Here is a 20,704-nt window from a genome sequence, read left to right as displayed (position 1 = left end):
ATACTTGTACAATTGTACTACAAGTCCATCGCCGATTTTTCCGACAGAACTCCGTAAAGCGAGTTTATCAGCGACACCGGAGGAGACATGAGCAGCGATGGAAAAGCAGCAAGTTTCGGTAAGGAATCACGGGTAGGAGCCTAAGCGGACGGAGACTTTGCAGCGCAGGTCTTGACATCGGCAGAGGCTTTCCGAAGAGCTAGACAATGAGGATCTAACTGTTTTTCAGAATGGAATGAAAACAAAACAATGTGGTGGACAGTTGTAGGATTTATATCTTAGGTGGAATGCTGATGTGGAATTTTTTTATTAAATAAATTGTGATAGATAGAGTGTTGGCCGCCACCTAAGTATTAATTTGCCAAATGTGTTTTGATTTTTAACTTTGGGGAAAAATCAGAAAAATGTAAAGTTGATGTATATATATTCAAAAATTAAAGTTTTGGGGAAAAACAAGAAAATGTTTAAAGTTGATGCATTTGTAGGCAAATAACCCATATATTTATATACAAAATAGAATTAAAATAGAAAAAAAAATATTTGAATCCTATTTTAAATATTTTGTGTTTAAAACATTTTTTTTGCATAACGGTATTACGGTATACCGTACTTCGGTGTAATGCAATAACGATGAGGTAACAATATAAAAAAATTAACCATACGGTATACCGAAAATTCAGTATGATATCGGTATGGTGCTTTGTCATACTGCAGTTTTCGGTAAAGTATGCGGTATGACGTTCTTAGTAAGGTATACCGTACCGACTCACCCTACATATAACTCTAAAAAAAGTAACAACTAACTTTTACTATTTTCGGAATTGTCTCATGGAATTGAAGTTGGATAAGTGTGACATGGACGCCTGGAACGGATGGCATAGACTAAAATGATGTCGTACGAATCCGGTGTCCATGTCATCCTCAATTTTTCCTTGATTCAAAATCATTGAACAATTCAGAAAACTGTCAAAATTATAATTTAATCGGGCATTTTTAAAATTATGAGATAGATCAGAATTTGACCAAATTTTATGATTTTTTTTAAAACTTTTTTCCTTTTTATAAGATTAGAAAAATGGCTGGCAAAACTTTAATGAGGTAGTATGAATTATGATGGCTGTGCAAAAGGCAAATAATGAGTAATGGAGTACATGTGTAAGGTGAAATGGGCTTGTGTGTTAAATGATGTGTTAAATAAAATGACCACACTTGGGCCTGGATTACCAAATTAATCAAATGGGTACGTGATGTGTTTATTGAGTTAAAAACATATAGATAGAGGTTATTTGTGCTGAAATAATAAGTGTCGAACTCAACGAAGTGAAGTATAATTAGTAAGATGTCTAATATATAATAAAATAATATAGGCTTATTCCTGAAAATTTTGAAAATTATAATTTGAAATAAATTTTAAATATAAAATAGTGTTACTAATATAAATATTTCAAAATTCATATCTAGAATTAAATACAATAAAATGGACCATTTTTTTCGTACGCATTGGAACATTGTTCTTTATAATAGATTCCAAGGCCGTATCTAATTAATAAGTCGTTTTTTGGTTTGAATATTTTGTTTAATGTAATTTGAATGAGTCGAATATAAAGTCATTTTTAAGTTTTCAAACTGTTCTATCTCAGATTATAGAAAGAGTGTGAAACAAGTACAATAGGAGTAATATTTTTAGATAACTATTTATTGAGTTTTTGAAAATTAATGTGATAACAATTACACTACTTTCCTATTCCATTCCCTCACTCGTCTCTCTCCCTCTTTTACCGCCAACTTAGCTCTCATCGTCTTATTTTTTAATTAATTTTCTCTCACAATATCTTTATAAATTATAATGCGAAATCTCCTACTATAATATTCCATTTCATTCGTGCGTTAGGAGTTTCATTTTAATTAATTTTAAAAAATTGTTATGCAAAATCGCCTATTACTAATATAAATAGCCTAAAAGTATGTTTTTAATAAAAAAACTAAAAATCTAATCTCCATCAATATAACACTCCTTCCGTTCTTCATTAGAAGTCTCATTTGAGTTCGACACGAATTTTAAGAAATATGAAGAGAAGTGAATAATAAAAGATAGTCGAATTTGAGACTCAATTTTACATTAGTTTTATTTATATGAGTGGAATGAATTAGTTGAATAAGAGATCTACCTACCATTTTTTAGTAAAAGTTAATCAGGAGTTATAATGGTAGACGACTAAAATAATAAACTAGAATTTCTAATACCGGATGAAGGGAGTATTTTTTTATGTGTCCACCCCCTCTCTCCATATCATATACTATCAGAAATAAAGCTTATTTAACTTACATCTAAGAATGAAATCTGATGAACAATTTTACTTGGAAAGTTTACACTATGTAATAATGGTTTCTTTCGATTTTCAAATCTATATATCGTTGGCTTTATGATAAATAATGATGCTTTTATTCGATATATAGATATATACGGGTGGTACATGTTAGAGTAGGTACAGTCGTCATTCATATATACAGCAATTGAAACTAAAAATATAACATTTAACTGTCTCATATCGGTGTCAAGAGAAAACTGAAACTAGTATATAAGTCTCATGGGTCCCTCCTCCTATCACCAATTGTTTTAAGATGGAACCCATGGATTTCTATCATTAGGGATGTCAATGTAACCCGAACCCGCGGGCCTGTCCGAATAACCCGATAAAAATACAGGGTTAGGGTTGTAATTTCGCAGCCCGAATTTAAAATCGGGCCATTCGGGCTGACCCGTTCGGGTTGTCGGGTTAGGCGGGCTGACCCGTTCGGGTTACGGGTCGGCCCGTCGGGTTGAAGGCTTCTGCACAGCGAGCAGTTTTTGTAACGGTCATAACTTTCTCTACAAAGCTCTGATTGAGGCGTGCAATATATCCACGCGAAGCTCTTTCGAAGACGAAGAGAATGATATGTATTAGAGGTTTATCAGACTTCAAAATCGCGTGGAATATATCCACGCGAAGCTCTTTCGAAGACGAAGAGAATGATATGTATTAGAGGTTTATCAGACTTCAAAATCGCGAGAAACATTGACTCAAACAAGGCTGTTGCACATCCACATATTTTGTGCACATTTTCTAATCAAGTTTCTATCATTTCTCAACAAACATGTAAACATACCAAAATATAGAAATATAATCAAAATCATCCAAGACAACCCTCTAAAACCATGCAAAATCCAAATACGTCAACCGACTATATAAGATCACGAAAAAAATCACCATGTGGTTCATGGATTCATAAATACTCGTATATAAAAGCTTTCTTTTAGTATATTTCCAATATAATAGTGCAAAGTGTTTTGACGCCGCTTCGTCATTGAATTATGCGTACTTTGATGATTCTTAAAACAAAGATAAATTATTATTTGACTTATTTACCGCTGGAATAAATTAAATTTGACCAATCATAATTCAAGAAAACTTAGAGTTACTCCAATTAGCTAGCATCTTGATAATTCACTCTTTAACAATTCAAAATATTTTTGTTACATCTACGATGCACCTCTCACGTTATGCAAATTTTATTTAATTTTCTACGAATTGATTTATGTTTAAATTTTGAAACAAAGTGTTTATTTATGTTTTAAATACATAAACATAAACATACTATTGATAGATATTTTATAAATAATTATGTAATGAATAAGTTATTTAAATTTAAATAACTTAATCTTTTTTTTAAATATTAAAGAAAATTAAAAATATGTATTTCATTGTTGAATGATTAATTAAAAATATGTATATAATTAAAGAAAATTTAAAATACGTATTATTTTTTGAAAATATTAAAAGAATTAAAAATACGCATTGGCCCGAATAACCCGATGGGTTAGCCCGAAACCCGAAGGGTTAGGGTTAGGGTCGAACTTTTATAACCCGAAAAAATCATAACCCGAATAGCCCGTACCCGGATGGCCCGACAACCCGAACGGGTTGGCCCGAACCCGAACGGGTTGGCCCGATTGACATCCCTATCTATCATGGTATCAGAGCGGGTCGCCGACTGTGGGTCAAATTTAACTGACCCATATCTGGGCTAAAACCGAAAAAATGACTGACCCAACAGTATATTTGGGCTTAAAATTTGGGCCAGTGGTCCAACCGATCGGAAAAAAAATTGGACCAGTTGTCCAATCGATCAGAAAAAAGTCCAACCCCTCCAAGTTCACCTTAAAGGGTTTGAGGGAGGGTGTTGACAATTGAAACTAAAAATATAACATATAATCATACATTATTACTCAAAATGCAAATGGTCGAAGTTGGCTAATGGCTACCTCAAAAAGTTTTGCTATAATTAAAAATAAAGGAAATAAATAACACTCCCTATTTAACGAGAATCATAGTATAACACTTTTTTTGTTGAATTAATGCAATTCACTTTTATTATACTTTGCACTTTTAAAATAAAAAGTGAACCTTTTTTTTATTGAGAAAGTAATATACTTCAACTAAGATATGTTTCATGGACTATATACACTTAATATCTTTAAAATGCAATGCTCATTAAGGGAATAATACTTACACTCAAAGTACAGAATAATATTTTTTAACTTAAAAGGTAATACTTTAATTTAAATGTAATAATACTTTTTTCGTGAAAGATGATACTTCTCATTAAAAATGTAATACTTTCTAGGGAACTATAATAATTTTAAGTTTTAACTATTCTAGCTACTTTTATAAAGCATTACTTAGCTACTAAAATATTACTCCAACTAATCCTCGTGTTTTATATTTTTCCGAATGACGCCGGATTATATTTTTTTCAGGAGAAGACAGTCTGAAAAACTCATTTAATTTGTGTTAAATTAATTGTCTAAGCTAGCTCGCAAATTTAAATCACATAATTGTTATACCAAATTTAAATCACATAATTGTTATACCAAATTAATATTGCCTTCGTCTACAAAGGACTTTCATTTACAACACAACATAATTTCACATTATATAATATGATTCAACATATAAAGTAGGTCAATCCTCCAAAATTATACACTTAACTATTCCAACCGACATCACAGCCTTCAAAAATTTAATTTTTTACATTCTTTCTTCTCTTTTATTAATACATATACGACCACTACATATATTTTGCAAGAAAACATGGAAACTGGTTTGAGCTTCTCTTTTTCACTTATACACTAATATAATTTCACTAATTAGTAGTTGTAATTACCATCACAAACTAAAGTAATCATATATTCATATCAATTCATCCCATTTTTAATGAATCAACTCCACTATCAACTTCAAATTTCTAATTTTATATACTTCGTGATTATATATAATGTTGTTTAATTGCTAATTTTATTTATTTATGGGCACTAATCCACGTGTGCCGGAGACACTGCCACGTCAGACCGGACACATATTCAAACCCCAACAAATTCAATTATTTAAATTATCTTTACTTAAAACTCTGATTTTTTGAATGCTCATAAAAACATAGGAAAACGCAGCAAAAAAAAGAGAGAAAACTAAAACAAGAAATTAAGGTATTCATTTGAAAAACCCTATTAAATAATCTGAAAAAAAGGGAACAAAAAAAAAGAAAAAGGAAAAATCACTCGCCATGAATCACGCGTCCGATGCCGCCTCGGAAATGCTATCTAAATGCGGCCTCCAAACGCGGCCGCGCCGTCGCCGCCGATCTCTCTGCGACGACACCTTCTCCGATAAAATCTCGCTCAAATACCGATCGGAAACGAGCAATTCGGCAACGGAGTTGTTATTTTCGGCGGTTTTCGAAGCGATTTTGCCGCTTCTAGAACCTTCGCTCTTCTTCCTCTTCGGCTGCGGCTGCGGCGGCAGCGGCATCAGGAAGTAAATCTTACCTCGCCGGAGCTCCGCGTCGGGCGGAACGACGGTTATTTTAGGGCACATGCCGTCCGCCGCCGTGGACGGCTTCTTCAGCACGTGCTTGGGGTGGAGCTTCATGATCTCCGCAGCCGTCACGGCGCCGCCGCTGATCTCCTCCACGCGGCCGTTCGTGTGCACGATTCGGATCACGTCGAGCGCGCCGCACGGAAGAATGCAGGAAATGCAGCACCTGATTGTGTTTTTCATGGCTGTCATTTTTTTTCAGAGAGAGAAAGTGAGATTAAGGAAGATGAAGATGAAGATGAAGATGAAGATGAAGAGAAGTTTGTTTTTATTTCTTCACTTTTTATATTTGAAGAGAAATAAATAGGATGATGCGCAGCTTAGTTGCTGACGTTGGAGTTATCTAGTGAATAAATGAGAACTATTATTGATAATTTAAATTTAAAGGAAAAAAGAAGAAATAAAAGTGAGAAGAATGGTGGTGGCTATCAATCACTTCAATTGAGTTGTTGTTGTTTTTATCCTGCATGTTTCTATTATATGCTTTTGGACCTTTCTTTTCAATTTCCACTTATTTATGTTGGCAAATAATATTTCATTTTTATTGATTTTATAATCATGAAAAACAATTGCCATGATTTAATGAGTGTTGTACTTTGCCTTTTGGATCCATCATTCATTCTCCCCTTTGCCATAAGTTCAATAATTTGGGTTGGGTGTGAGGAGTTGGATCCATGCTTGTGGAGACACATGTTTGTCCATGATTGGCTTCGCCAAGTCATTTCACCCGATAGGTCGTGGGTTCTGGTTAACATGCGAGATCGAAACACGACACTTTTCTTTTTATAGTTGATTGTGCTAATTTAGTATAGTACTTAGTATTTAGTGGGAGGTAGGGTAGAAATAGGGTGGAGAATCTCTCTATAGTGTTTTATTAGATTGAGGATGAAAATATTAGGATATGATATCAAAATATTGTGAGGATTTGTACAATTGGGGTGTATTGGATGTCCAATTGTACATATTCTTTTGAGAGGATTTGTGATCTTCCTATATCCACAAGGTAGGAAAAGGTCATGAGGATTGTGGTTTTCATTGGAAAGTGAGGGATATGATAGATAGACTTAAAACTTTATTTTGTTTTGGGAAGTGCTAATTAAATTTGACTTGTGTGATATTCACTTGTCTTATTAACCCAATTTGGTGAAGTTTGTCATACCATTAATCCAATCCAAGATCCATTTTTATTCTTTGGTAGAACACCCTTTATATTTTCACTAGCTATATAAGAAATCCCTAACCAGATAAACAAGCCTAACAATTTCAAGAAATTAAACCCTCATTAATTATTTTAAATATTGATTTTGATCTAGATTTACTACACCCTCTCAAAGACTAATATGCTAGACAAATATTAAACCATGATCCTAGTTGGGTATCTAATTCTTCTTACCTAGCAAAAATACCAACTGTTTCTTAAAATTATAACTTAGCTCTATCCATTAGTCTTTTCAACTTAACCTCATATAAAGAAATCCAAAAGCAAGATGATGGCTCGTAAAAATGGTTCTTTTTTTTAATAATGACAGATATCCAAAGAATTTAGTTAGATATAACTGATTTGATGTATATCACCCCCGTGGGCCAAGGACAAAAAGAAATGGTCACTAGCAAATTAGATAGAAACGAAATAGTTTATGATTTGATTAATATCCTAAATAAAAAATAATTTTGTGGGTGTATTATATATATGGTCTAATGGAGTTGGAGGACCCATATCATTTAATGGTAGAAATGTACATGTTAGTGGGAAGCATGTGAAGGATGGATGAGAGGGGTCCATTTTGGAGAGTGTCATGCTCTCTATCTAAATCTTAATCTTCCTTAAATCATTTAAATGATGTTTACAAGTAGAGAGAAAATAAAATATCAAAATGACAAAAGAATAAATAAAAAGTATAATAAAATAACAGAAAATAGAATATTGTTTTTTGAAAAAAAAAACTCCATTATAATCTCAGCTTATAATGTGAGGAAAAGTATTACTCAATCTACTAGCTTGTGGATGATTAGGTTTAAGAAAACCAACACTGATTAGTTATGGTATCATTAGAATTTTTTGAGGTCATGTCGTGGGCTGTCTGAATCTTAACTTTATTTCTTAAATTTTATTACTCCTCCGTTTCTTCATAGTTGAGTCATTTTTCCATTTCGGGAAGTTTCTTCATAGTTGAGTCATTTTCATATATAGTAATTATTTTCTCTTTCTTACTTTACTCTCTTACTTTTTCTCTCTACTTTATTCACTTTCTACTTTATTCTCTCCACATTTTTCTCTCTCTTACTTATTTTATCTATTTATTCAACACACTCAATATCACTTTCTTAAACTCTGTGTCGAAAAGTTTCGCCTCAACTATGGTGAAACGGAGGGAGTATTATTTTTTCAGAAAAAAACTATCTGATCACGTTCACAAGTTTCTGTTTGGCTCTGTTGGCCGACTCCACCAACTCTTTTGACATATTCTCAAGAAATAAGTGAATAAATCCAAATCAATATTAGCCAGGCATCTGTAGTACATAGTTGTGAATTAATCCATTTATTAAAATAGGAATAAAATAAGTAGAGATGTAGGACCCTTCAATAACTATTAAAATAATATAACTGAATACTTATAAAATGGAGCAAGTGGAATTAGAAATTGAGTCGCAGAAGGACTGAGCATAGGGGCTTTCCTTAATTTTTTTCCTTTAAAAATGCACTACGCCTTTCTTGCAAACTTGGATAATTGGATTCTCAATCTTAACAAATTACATTGAAATCTCTGCACTGGGATAGTGCCTATGAAATACAAATATTGTGACCGGAATGCAATAACAAAGTAAAAATTGATACATGAGATATTCAAATACTATAAAATTGAAAAAGCTTATAAACTGTTTTTTTTCCTTATTCAAATACTAACAATGATTTGAATTTTTAATCCATTTGGTAAAAAAAATATCTTACCAACTGAATTGTGCATCATCTCGTTCAATAGATTGAATTTTATCACACAGTGTATTTTATAGTGTAGCTTGAGATTCGGGTCTCTAATCTCTTGACCTTATAAAGGTGATGAGTACCACTGAGCTATAGTGTTGTGGTATATTTATAGTGTAGCTTACCTTTCTTGTACTCCCTTCCACCCACAATAATGATCCATTTTACTATCTGTGGACGTCCACAATTTGAAGCTCCATTGACCATTTTACTATATAGTCGAGTGTGGTACTTGACTATATAAAAAACACTCACATTATATTATAACATTAATATATAAAAGTAAACTAATTTTTTATTTAATATTTTTTTAAAAATCAAACAATTTATCAATATCCAAAGTCAAAAATAAGTTTTGAGGGAGTATAATTTTGAGACGATATCGAAAAAGAAATACCCAATATTGGCCTAGGGCCATATGGTAAGGCATTGTCCACATTTTTGGTACTATAATCACAGGCTGCTCAAATTTTTCAGCCCAAACCCAAATAGAGTACTACTCCATAAAAATATGTTGTCTGAGCCCAAATAATAAGCCCAAACCCATGTTAAGTCTCAGCTGAGATGGCTCTCTAACTGGAGGAAACTGCAGAGATATTAACTGCAGAAGCTGGAGTTAGTGTCGTCGAATAATTGGGCGCTGGTCATACCACTCGAGATAATCCAATCCAGCACCGGTGAAACCCCAATCTCCGCCGCGGAGAAATGCCAGTTTTCAAGACACCGTTCAACGGCTACTCCGTCAAATTCAGCCCGTTCTACGAGAACCAGGTCGCCGTCGCCACCGCGCAGAATTTCGGCATACTCGGCAACGGCCGGGTCCACGTCCTCCAGCTCGGCCCCACCATCACCGAGCGCGCCGCCTTCGATACAGCCGACGGAGTCTACGACGTCTGCTGGTCGGAATCGCACGACTCGCTCATCGTCGCCGCCGTCGCCGATGGCTCGCTGAAGATCTACGACCTCTCGCTGCCGACGGCGGCCAATCCGATCCGATCGCTCCACGAGCACGCTCGCGAATGCCACGGCGTCGATTTCAACACCGTCAGGAAGGATTCATTTCTGAGTGCGTCGTGGGATGATACCGTGAAATTGTGGACCGTGGATCGGCCGGCGAGCGTGAGGACTTTCAAGGAGCACGCTTATTGCGTGTACGCCGCCGCGTGGAACCCTCGGCACGCCGATGTATTCGCTTCCGCTTCCGGTGATTGCACCGCTCGCATTTGGGATGTGCGAGAACCAGGTTAGCTCAATTTCACCAGAAATTATGCAATTTAGGTTTTAGATGAAGTATCAACCTGTCCAATTTCTATATTGATTGCGAATTTGAGCTGGTCTTTGTGGTTTAGGTTTTCAGTTGTTGAACAAATACAACTAAAATTGCTCAATATTTTACCAGAAATTATGCAATTTATGTTTCAGATGAAGTATCAACCTGCCTAATTTCAGTATTGATTCGAATTGAGCTGGAATTCATGGATTAGGACTTTTACTGATCTCTGAATTATTTTTTTCAGGCTCTACGATGATTCTTCCTGCTCACGAATTTGAAATCCTGGCGTGTGATTGGAATAAATACGAGGACTGCATCATCGCAACTGCATCGGTGGATAAATCAATTAAAGTTTGGGATGTGAGAAACTACAGAGTGCCTCTAGCTGTGCTAAACGGGCATGGTTACGCAGTGAGGAAAGTGAAGTTCTCTCCCCACAGGGCGAGCATGATAGCGTCTTGCTCGTACGACATGAGCGTGTGCCTATGGGATTATATGGTCGAGGATGCACTCATTGGGAGGTACGATCACCACACCGAGTTTGCAGTTGGTGTTGATATGAGCGTGCTTGTTGAGGGGCTATTGGCGAGCACTGGCTGGGACGAGCTTGTATACGTTTGGCAACATGGAACGGACCCTAGGGCGCCATAATACAGGGTGTGCTTTTCTTGTTCTTCCTTCCATCTCTCGTGTATAAAGAAACAGATTACAGGGTCTCATCTTCATTGTTGTACTTGTTTTTAGCCTTTTGCGATGAAATGCAGTGTGATGGTTGAGAACAGAACGATAAATTCGATTCTTGAATAATGTAGCGGACCCAAGATGCTCATATGTATGGAATTCCAGCCATACTTGAAAGAAATATGTTACCTTTCACAGTTTTTAGTTGAATGTGTAGTTCTTGTCATGTCTCTACTGCTTTATATAAAAAGAAGCAACTGTAAGTTCAGCAAGTTTCTCAAAAAGTGTTGTTATGCAAACATTTTGCTTAGTTTCATTCCATACAATTGAATCAGATCATAGTCTACATTCTGTCAAAAAAAATTGACATTCCAGTGACGATTAGCACTACCAAAGAATGCTAATTTACCCCACATTTTCCAATTATCGTCCCATATTTGTAATTCTCACTACCAACAAAGCCCATCCACATCTTGTATGTGCAATTGTTGCACAAAAAGGCGCAGTAATGTATCAATCGAAATAAATGAATAGAGAGTTGTATATTAGCACAACAGGAGCTCGCATTCTTGTAGGCGCGAGAGGATCTCGTGACAGTTTGGTCGTTCATCTGGTTCAGCCCAGCAATCTGAAGAAGATGTAGAAAATAAAATTTGCAACTCTATCAAAGGAACACAGCTTTAAGTAAGTACCTGCTATGAGCTTGCCCAGAGGGCCTTCTGGGATTTCAAGCGTCTGCCTGTCGTTGCCGACAGCATAAACTACCTGCTCGTCAGAACAACAAATGTGCATCATGTGACCCTCTTTGGCTTGCTATATATGAATGGAGTTTTGTTTGTATGATAGTTGCTGTATGCTGAGGTTTTACCTGTACAGATGGTATGCCTTCCCATGGTCTTTTGAGTGTGCAGAGCTCCCACATTATGACGCCCAGGCTGAAGATGTCACATTTCTCTGTGAAGGGCTCGTTGCGAATAAGTTCTGGTGCCATCCATTCTGGCGTTCCAGCTGAGGAAGAGTCTTTCATTGGCGTGCTGATCAGTTTCCGCGAAAGTCCAAAATCGCATATCTTCACCACCCAATGCTTGTTCACGAGGCAGTTCGCACTTTTCAGATCACGGTGTACCACGTTCATTCGATGGATGCTTGCTAATCCCCTGCATAGCCCAGGAAAGAATGGACCATAATTAGTGGCAAAAGGAAGAAGAATTAACCAAGTGAAACATATCATAAACTGAAAAACATACAAATATTTGTCTTTGCTCGTGAACCTAATGATACCAGATCAATAAAACTCATCATCCAATTCGTTCACAATCTTATTAGACATTATAGATACCACCTAACATTAGAATCGATAAAACATATACAACATAATGGAAAAGCCCGAACAGAATGTGCACAAGATCAAGCTTTTGTGGTCTTATTTTTGCTCTGATGGAGATGCTATATTCCAATAAGCCAAATGTTGTAAGCATGAGGTAAGAAAATGAAACAAATATGCTATATTCAGCAAGACACCTGCATATATCAATAAGCATTTTGAGTCTCCTTTGCCAGCTCAGCTTCTTTTTCAGCGCACTTGCATGGATTAAGTAATACAGTGAACTCATTTCCATAAATTCAGTAACTAGGGACAGGCGCGGAGGTGTTGTGCACGCACCAAGGAATAGTATAACTGCATTAAGAAGATAATGTGCTTTTTCTAACAAACATTTGACAGCAGATGAAGAAACTGTGATTTAAGCAGGGAGATTACCATTTGGGTGGCGAATCCGGCTGCAGGATGGAAAAGGAATCATTAGGAAACTGAATAAGCCATATTCGCATCAAATTAAAATCATTATCATTACACACTTTTACATCAGAGGTACAGCAAATATTTACCTCAAGATAGATATCTCATTGCAGAAGTCTTCAATATTCTCAGCAGTCGGATCTTGCTCAAGAAATACTTTAATGGCAACCTCTAACCCATTCCAGGTGCCACGAAAAACTTCACCAAAGAATCCTAATACACAAGAAGAAGATAAAATAGTCTTGAATCGCAAGTGATCATACGATACAAGAACATACTTACCAATTCCTACACGAGATCCGATAGTTATCTCAGAAAAATCAATATTCCATTCTTCGAAGGGTAGCAGTGGCTGGTTCAGGAACTTTGACGATTCAAGCACTTTACTGAATGTTGACATCATACCAGGATTCGCAAAATTTTCTGGTGTGTCACTCATAAGAGAAGCTTTCCTGGAAAACCTCTGAGGAGAAGAAGGCATAGAGACTGCCTTGTGAGAGTGTAATTGTTTCAAATTCAGGGGAAGTTTATATGTCAAAGGCTTTTGACCATATAACCCGTCATGTGCGTCCGGATTGAACCTTGACACCTGGAAAGGAATGATGACCATAATACAAAAAATCCAACTACCAACATAGAGATTGAAGATGAATAGCAGGCATGTATAAATATTCATGCATAAAGCGACAAGTATATTAAAGGCAAAACTGACCATAGGTAAGAAACTAAGGCATGAAAATGGAAAGCATGAAGAGTAAGTATTCTACCATCATTTTTTAAGATCAAAGTTTTTAATATTTTTGCAATAAAACAAAATTTTGAAATCTGGGTAGCCTATATTTCACTAGATCCTTAAAATACTTAAAACCATCACCCGTGCTGAATTTAGATGAACGGGAAAGGTTTTCCGAAAAGGGGAAAAGATTGCCACCCATAAGATATATTCCACTGTCGACTCAAGTTCAGCACTAACTACAAGGCAATAATTCTCAAACTAAAATTAAAGAAAACTTAGTCACTGCAGATAAATATTTTTCTAACTCTTTTATCACCGACTAATTACTGTGTGAAGTACACTCATTGTAAGGAATAACAGAATAGAAGGTGCCTACACTTCCTCGGGGGTCTGAGCAGTCTTCTTGTTCACTCGCGGAACAGCTATAAGAAGAAGATACTTGTTCCTCTGGATGTCGATTTCTCTTGAGAGTTTCACTCATTTCTCGAACAGCCCTGAATTCAAACTTTGGTGAGCATGTGCAGAATTGCATCTTTAACAAACCAACAGTTAAACTACAAAATGCAAGTAAAGAAATATTTTTTCAACCCGAGCTGAAGAGGTTTCTAAAATAGAAAGCAGACAGCCTTGCTATATATAGAGTTCACTTGAATGATTAAAACAATTAGCGCTTCTTTCAAGAAAAACACACAAGCAGAAATACTAATAAATGCATAAAACCAGGCATAAATTTTCAATTTACATTTTTCATAAACATACTCAACCAGGCACCCCAGAAAGTTCACATCACTTCTGCAATGATCTTAATTTTGCCACGATTCATGCAATGGTTTATTTTCCACCCAATCATATTAATATGATAATATCAACCTTCATAAAACACATGGAAAAGTTTTTTCTGGACGCCAAATGAAATGTAAGAGTAATTTAACCCATCATTTCATATTGGTGCTGGTCAGTTATCACAGTCATTCCATCCTCAATGAAAAAGAAGGTTTGACCCCTTCACATAGTACAACAATTTCTATCCCTATACTAGAGATTTTAAGATACAACAACAAAATCAACAATTCAATGTAAGCACATCTAGGATGAAACAAGCAGAAAGAGAGAACAACCTCACTATATCATCACCAATCTCAGGAACCATGCTAATACATCGCCGTCTTCTTCTGCGAGATTCTATTGGAGATGCACCGACAGACCTTGAATTTGATCATAAACTACATGAGAAAAGGCATTGCAACACGTATTTCTAGAGAAAACATAAGCAGAGGGATTGGTAGAAATGCATGTTAAAAAGCAATCTGAGAAATGATGGAGTCTTTACTGCACAGTCGGCACTGAGTTACAAAATGAATATGTGAGTATAATGTCAAAGTAAAGTTTAGGACATGAGTGTATTTTGGTACACTTCAGATAATTGTAAACTGACTATTATATTAAAAATGCTGAAGACCACAGACCTTGATGCATTGATATCATTGTCATACTCTCGGAATGAATGTCTGCGATCTCCAAGCAAAGATCGCCCATGTCCACGGAAGAGAGGATGCTCGGGACTGAAACATTGCAGAATTTCATACATGAAGAAATAGTCACTATAAGTTACATCAACAGATGAACTAAATTCAAAAAAATTAAGGAAAGAACTTGCTAACGCACTGGCTTGAATATACAGAGAGCCATAATAATTTTCAACGAAGAAAAGAAAATTATTGCCTGAATGAAATTTATTGCCAATCTAGCTTATGAAAATAGAAGGATGAGGTGGCACATCATAGGGATATTTTAGGATGCAAAATAAGATGAGTGGAAATGAACATATTCCTCATCATTTGAAACATCAGCCCCTTGGATGAGTTTAAAAAAAATCTGATACTAACCTAATGGTCAAGAGATACAGAGGAATATGATATAAACAAGCTGATCTAGAGAATTTACAAAGAAAATTAACTTGACGTCTAGCATTACACTAATCCCAAACAAACTTTCAAGAAGTCAAAGTTCTCTATTTGATTTCATGCATGCTAATATCTGAGTATTTGGACAACTAGATTGAACTGGAGATGCTTTCTAATATGAAAAATAGTCTTGAAAAAGTATCTTACTGAAGTTTATTTGCAATTTAGCACTGTTGTGAATAAAGTAGATAACATGTGGCCGTTCAGAAGTGTTAAAGATATAGGTTAATGTTTTGTCAACTCTAACTGCTCATAGGGTTTTGACTAACTTCACTTTTATCAATATCATTAAGTTCATATCCTCTAAAGCATGCCAGAAGTAGAAGAAAAAACATTAAGTAAGAGGTGCCCGAGGGACACAACTCCTGACACAAGATACACACCCCCAATAAGAAACTGAAGATTGCACTTAGGTATAGCAACTTCGCTCAATATTTGACACCTCCTACATTTAGAAAATAGATAAAAAGGTGTATTTTCAGTTTAGAAAAGTTACAAGACCTTGAACTTGTGGTCCTTTGTTCCGCTATGGCTTTCTTTCGACTCTGCCAAAATGAATTCGCTACATTTGGATCACTGTGAGATAATCTGGATAAGAACAGGTACTTAGCAACCTCAACCAAACAATTCACAAGAACATATGAATATAATTTAGTTGGATAATGACACATGGAAAAGTTTTATCTGTGAGAAATAAAATAAGATGCAAATAAAAAGGATCAGATTATCAGATCTGAGATTTGGATTGCTAAACATATTCCAACAAAGGGGCAGTGCCACATATATAAGCTGAAAGCACTGTATTACAGCAGTAGCAGTGTGTAATTCTAAAAGATTAAGGCTCAGTAGAAACAGAATTTATAAACTGCCAGGTGACAACAACACAAACTGGATCCGGGATATGTATTCTTACCCTTCCACTTCTGTTTGATCTGAAAATCCACGCACTGGGCTATTTGGTTCAATAGGTGAATCATATGAATCATACTCGGCAGAATCACTTTCACCAGCAGAGAGATGAGAGAGAAGGACTGCCTTTGCTGAGCACGGCACCAACTTCCCAGGGTTACGTGCAAGATCGACCAAAAACTCAACAGAATTTAGAACAACTATGGCAGACATGTCCCTATACGCATCTGATCGCTGTATTACACCTTCTCTATGTAAACCCTGGAAGAAGACACAGACAAATTCAGGAGTGTGTTATGTAGAACAATTTCGGCTATGGCAAATATAACACTTGTTGTGTGTCTCAAAAGAGGATGGCACCTTACCATCATAAGCATACATTCAAGGCCAACAGTGTCAGCAAGAACTTTGAACAAGATAGCTTTGGAATGGCAAGAACCGTACTTTACATGGCCCAGCATATGGATACCTTGATTGTCTAATGCATGAGAGACTTCTTCAAGTGCGCCTCTCACATGACCGGGTTCCAATTTGGGTCTTTTGAAGAAATCACAGACCTTTAGAGGTGTTAATGACAAATTAAAAAAAAACATAATTCTATGAAGCCACCTCAAATGAAAAAAATACAGGACAAATGAACTCAAAGAATTGCACACCAATCCAGCTAGCTTCTTGATTGTGGCGGCAGGATTTGGATTGAGTCCCCTCACCAATTTGATGGCTAGCTGCTTTAACATAGAAAGCTTCTTATCTTTACGTGCATCAACAAGAATAACATTGGGCCTGAGGCCATCAGCATCCAAGGCCTGGAGCTCATCTATAGAGGGAATAGAATAAAAAAGCTCCGTGAATCTTCTTTCCTACAAAATAAGAGGAGTCATAAGTAACTAAATTCACCACTAATTAAGTTGATTTGTGATACACCTTACCATTTTATTAAGGTATATGTCTGATTGAAAGAGTAAGTAAATCACGCCATTAGCATAGTTTCAGACAGTACGAAATAGAAGCCTTTTCGTTATTAATAAAAACAAAAGGCCATTCATGTCATAAAATGAAAAAGAAGAATAGTACAGTACAATATAGAAGTTCCAAAATTTGAGCTAACACAACATTCCTTGAGTTGGTAAGTGGAGTAGAATAATACTCTATATAATGCCATGGCTGTGAGAAATTGTAAGAACCTAGAGCCTTCACTACAATATTTCTCTACAGCAATGCTTATATTTCTAGAGATAACTAAATGCTTATGACTGAAAGTTGCAGGAGTTAAATGGGGATAATCCTTCACAGTTATGCAGATTTTAAAGATAGATATTATACTCCTCAAATATCAATAGCAATATACATTTGCTGAGTTGCTGCTGTCAGTCATACAAAGAGATAAGAAATATTTCTGGGAGAATTTCATTTGAAAATCCCTTGTTTGGAAATTTTGCATAAATCACCAACATGGAAGCTGGATATAAATTTTTGGCTTGCGTGTGATGATCTGATACTAAAAATTCAGAGTCAGAAAACAATTTGTTAGGGATGCAGCAGCATTAGTAACCATGATATTCAAAAGAATCCCTGGAGTCTATGCAAGAAGTCTTCTTCCTAATTAATTGTAACAACACTGCATAATTTTTTTAAAAAATAACAGAACGGAAAAGAGAATTAGGTTGCAAATTTAGTACGTATATAAGAAATAATCTAAGGTGTGGTTACAAATGAATTTGAGTCAAGATCTAAATATCTGTGATACTAATCAACCATAGGAGTATAAACATTACCTTATCTATCGGTTTTCTTATACTCTGAACTCAGCAATCAGCATACCAAGGATTTACAGCACATCATAAAATTAATAATCACTTACTGGATAGACAAAGTAGAAACCATCTTGGATTGGTTCTGCTAGCTTTCCAGTGTCCCACAAAGTCTGTGATGCTAAATGAAATGCTGGACTCCCACAGTCAAGCTGACCTTTTGATTTAGAACTTGAGGTTTCATCTGGAGAAGCCAGGGAAATTTTCCGCAATTTATCAATAAGACCTGACTGCCTCCATTGGGCATTATGAACTGGTCCTTCCACCAGCCTAGTATCGTCCGTTGTCTCCTCCATGTATTCTTCAACTCAAAATACAATGTCATGTTTGGTAACATGTAACGTGCCTAAGAGTCATAGCAAACACAAACTCTGCTACAGAAAATGTTCATAAACAGTTTCTCTATGATCTGACTGTAGAACAAATAATCTGCAATTTGAAAAGGAGGGGAAAATATGAGAAAGCTTAGAAGTCTTCACAGCGGTTATATTAATGTGTTCCGTAACAGAATGTACCAACTAGCATTTTGTAACCGAGTAAACAAACTTCCATATCCTCCCAAAAAATGGAACAAAATGAACACCATATATAAAAGAAACATTTTCAGGATCACCTATTCATTTTCCACGAGAATGTTTTGAAATAAAACTACATTGAGAAAATGTTGTCCACAAAAATGTCAATAAATATGAAAAAAATCCTGACAAGTTTTGTAGTTGATGCATGACACTTTCTTTATCTTCTGTGGCATCAGAGTGAATTATAACGGAGAAGCACATTCGCCTTCCAGCATGGAAGATTCACTGTAAACTAACTTTCTTAGCTTAGGCAAAAAGCTTTCTATCTTGCACTTTATTTCTAGTTTTCAGCACTCGATTAATTAGTAAAACTAGGCTTTGCTTGTACAGATTTTGTAAAATTCACTATACAAGAGAACAGAAACTTGCTCCAACTTATCCTACATTAGCCAACAGGATGCACTGTGAACTAATAACATAACACGCTCTTCCTAAACCAGAAACCCCTGTGATAAATCAAATGTGCACTCTACTTAGCTAAAATGACAATCTACTTCTCCAACAGAGCCATCGAACAGCAGCCGTCTCTCCACGTTTCCAATACACAAGCATGAATGCACGCACACACACACAAGACAATAAGGAAAATATAGTAAGAAACAATAATGAAGGATCAGATTCACCTGATTATTGATCAATTAAGTCAATATAGGAAGGGAAAAACCTCATTCTCGTGACAGAGTCAATAATCAACAGAAACAAAAGCAATGCACACCCCTGACTAAAAGTAAAGAAGACGATAGCAGTGATGCCGATATACCACCACAAAATTCAGCTTAAACTACAGAAAATTGAAGAATCCAGCTTAAACACTTGTTTTACTCCTTTGTCCGATTCATTTCTAATTAATCAATGAAACAAAACTTCCTCATCCGTTCATTATGTACAAAGGAACAAATAACCAATCAAGCAGCAGTCTCTTAACAAATCCACGTCAATAAAAGTTGAAAACGGATCAATTTAACGAGAATTTGAAGATAAGAAACAACGGTAAACAATGACGACGGAGAGTTACCAGAAGATCTGCAGCCATAAATCTGAGGATGATAACCGGAAACATGGCAATCTGAATCTGGGAAGAAGTGGCTTTAAACTCTACTTCTACGTTCGCGTCATTATTAAAAGTGAAAATCAATCGAGTTTGATTATTTTGTCGCTACTCAATGTATCTATATTTTATATTTATATTAATAAACGTCTACGACTACTAGCGTTGTTCAATTTTGCACTCATTCAAAAAAAAGTGACATTTTTTTTTGTCATTTTGATTATCTAATTATGTAGTAGTAGTACTTAATTTCTTCATTCATAATATACTTTTTAATAATTAATTTTTTCAACTTTTAATAAAATTTGTATCACAATTTCATTTAATTATTTAATTATAAATGAGAGTTCAAAGTTCAGAGTTTCAAACCAACTTCGAAAGTTGAGCTCAAGTTTGATAAGAAATTTTATGCATGCACTAAATTATAGTACTCCATAATTAGAGTTAATAAATTCATTTTGGATATTTAATTATGGAAGGATGAATATTTCCATAATTATTGAAAGTGAAAAGTAATTTGAGATAATAACTATTGACACTTTTTTGACTTTATCTATGAAAATATAACATAGATTTAGCCTTTATAGTCCAAGACAAATATCTCGAAATCATCAATAAAATCATGCATGCTCACGCTGTAGTCAATATCCCTATTTCCAACAAGGTCACAAGCGACAAGCCTCACTATACTTATTAAGTGGACCATTGATGATTTTTTTTAGACCAAGGTAATTTACGAAATTAAGGATCAAATTAATTAATTTTGATCATTAAAAATGCAAATATATTGTTATACTAGTATATAATTCGCCGACCTATTTTTTTCTCTGGAATAGGAGGCTCCTTAATTGTAGGGCATGACTTGTTTCTCAACAACCATACCTATAGTAATGAAATTATGATGACAATTCAAGAGCAAGGCCCAGAATTGGAATTAAAATAAATAAATTAAATAATTTACTACTACTAATCAATAATATATTCCACTATTTCTCTTTAGTCCAAATCAGC

The 20,704-nt window shown here is 35.3% G+C and overlaps 3 protein-coding genes across 5 annotated transcripts; 1 reads left to right on the top strand and 2 right to left on the bottom strand.

The window, feature by feature from the left end:
• Positions 1–5,507: 5,507 nt before the first annotated feature.
• Positions 5,508–6,288, bottom strand: LOC121757955. The gene has a single exon (XM_042153401.1). The coding sequence runs from the start codon at positions 6,102–6,104 to the stop codon at positions 5,607–5,609; it is 498 nt and encodes a 165-aa protein (XP_042009335.1). The 5' UTR covers positions 6,105–6,288; the 3' UTR covers positions 5,508–5,606.
• A 3,201-nt stretch (positions 6,289–9,489) lies between these two features.
• On the top strand, positions 9,490–11,059 carry LOC121758754 (peroxisome biogenesis protein 7-like). Its single transcript, XM_042154149.1, has 2 exons — positions 9,490–10,138; positions 10,413–11,059. Exons 1-2 carry the CDS (start codon positions 9,601–9,603, stop codon positions 10,817–10,819), a joined length of 945 nt encoding a protein of 314 aa, XP_042010083.1. The 5' UTR covers positions 9,490–9,600; the 3' UTR covers positions 10,820–11,059.
• A 77-nt stretch (positions 11,060–11,136) lies between these two features.
• LOC121758753 (serine/threonine-protein kinase EDR1-like) lies at positions 11,137–19,796 on the bottom strand. 3 transcript variants are annotated; one of them, XM_042154147.1, is made up of 16 exons: positions 19,661–19,796; positions 18,118–18,496; positions 16,913–17,116; positions 16,622–16,813; positions 16,261–16,517; positions 15,849–15,935; positions 14,850–14,945; positions 14,502–14,588; positions 13,760–13,877; positions 12,930–13,236; positions 12,737–12,860; positions 12,609–12,628; positions 12,371–12,527; positions 11,718–12,006; positions 11,542–11,614; positions 11,137–11,477 (listed from the first exon to the last, which is right to left on the bottom strand). In XM_042154147.1, exons 2-16 carry the CDS (start codon positions 18,361–18,363, stop codon positions 11,395–11,397), a joined length of 2,340 nt encoding a protein of 779 aa, XP_042010081.1. In that variant the 5' UTR covers positions 18,364–18,496; positions 19,661–19,796; the 3' UTR covers positions 11,137–11,394. The 3 variants fall into 3 exon arrangements, with proteins under 3 accessions (XP_042010081.1, XP_042010080.1, XP_042010082.1); XM_042154146.1 differs by having other exon boundaries at positions 16,622–17,116; XM_042154148.1 differs by lacking the exon at positions 19,661–19,796 and having other exon boundaries at positions 16,622–17,073; positions 18,118–18,233.
• Positions 19,797–20,704: the final 908 nt, after the last annotated feature.

This window comes from Salvia splendens, chromosome 12 (genome assembly GCF_004379255.2).
Source record: "Salvia splendens isolate huo1 chromosome 12, SspV2, whole genome shotgun sequence".
Classification (NCBI taxonomy): Eukaryota; Viridiplantae; Streptophyta; class Magnoliopsida; order Lamiales; family Lamiaceae; genus Salvia; species Salvia splendens.
The sequence above is the reverse complement of the archived record's forward strand: the minus strand, read 5'-3'. Positions and strand labels throughout refer to the sequence as shown.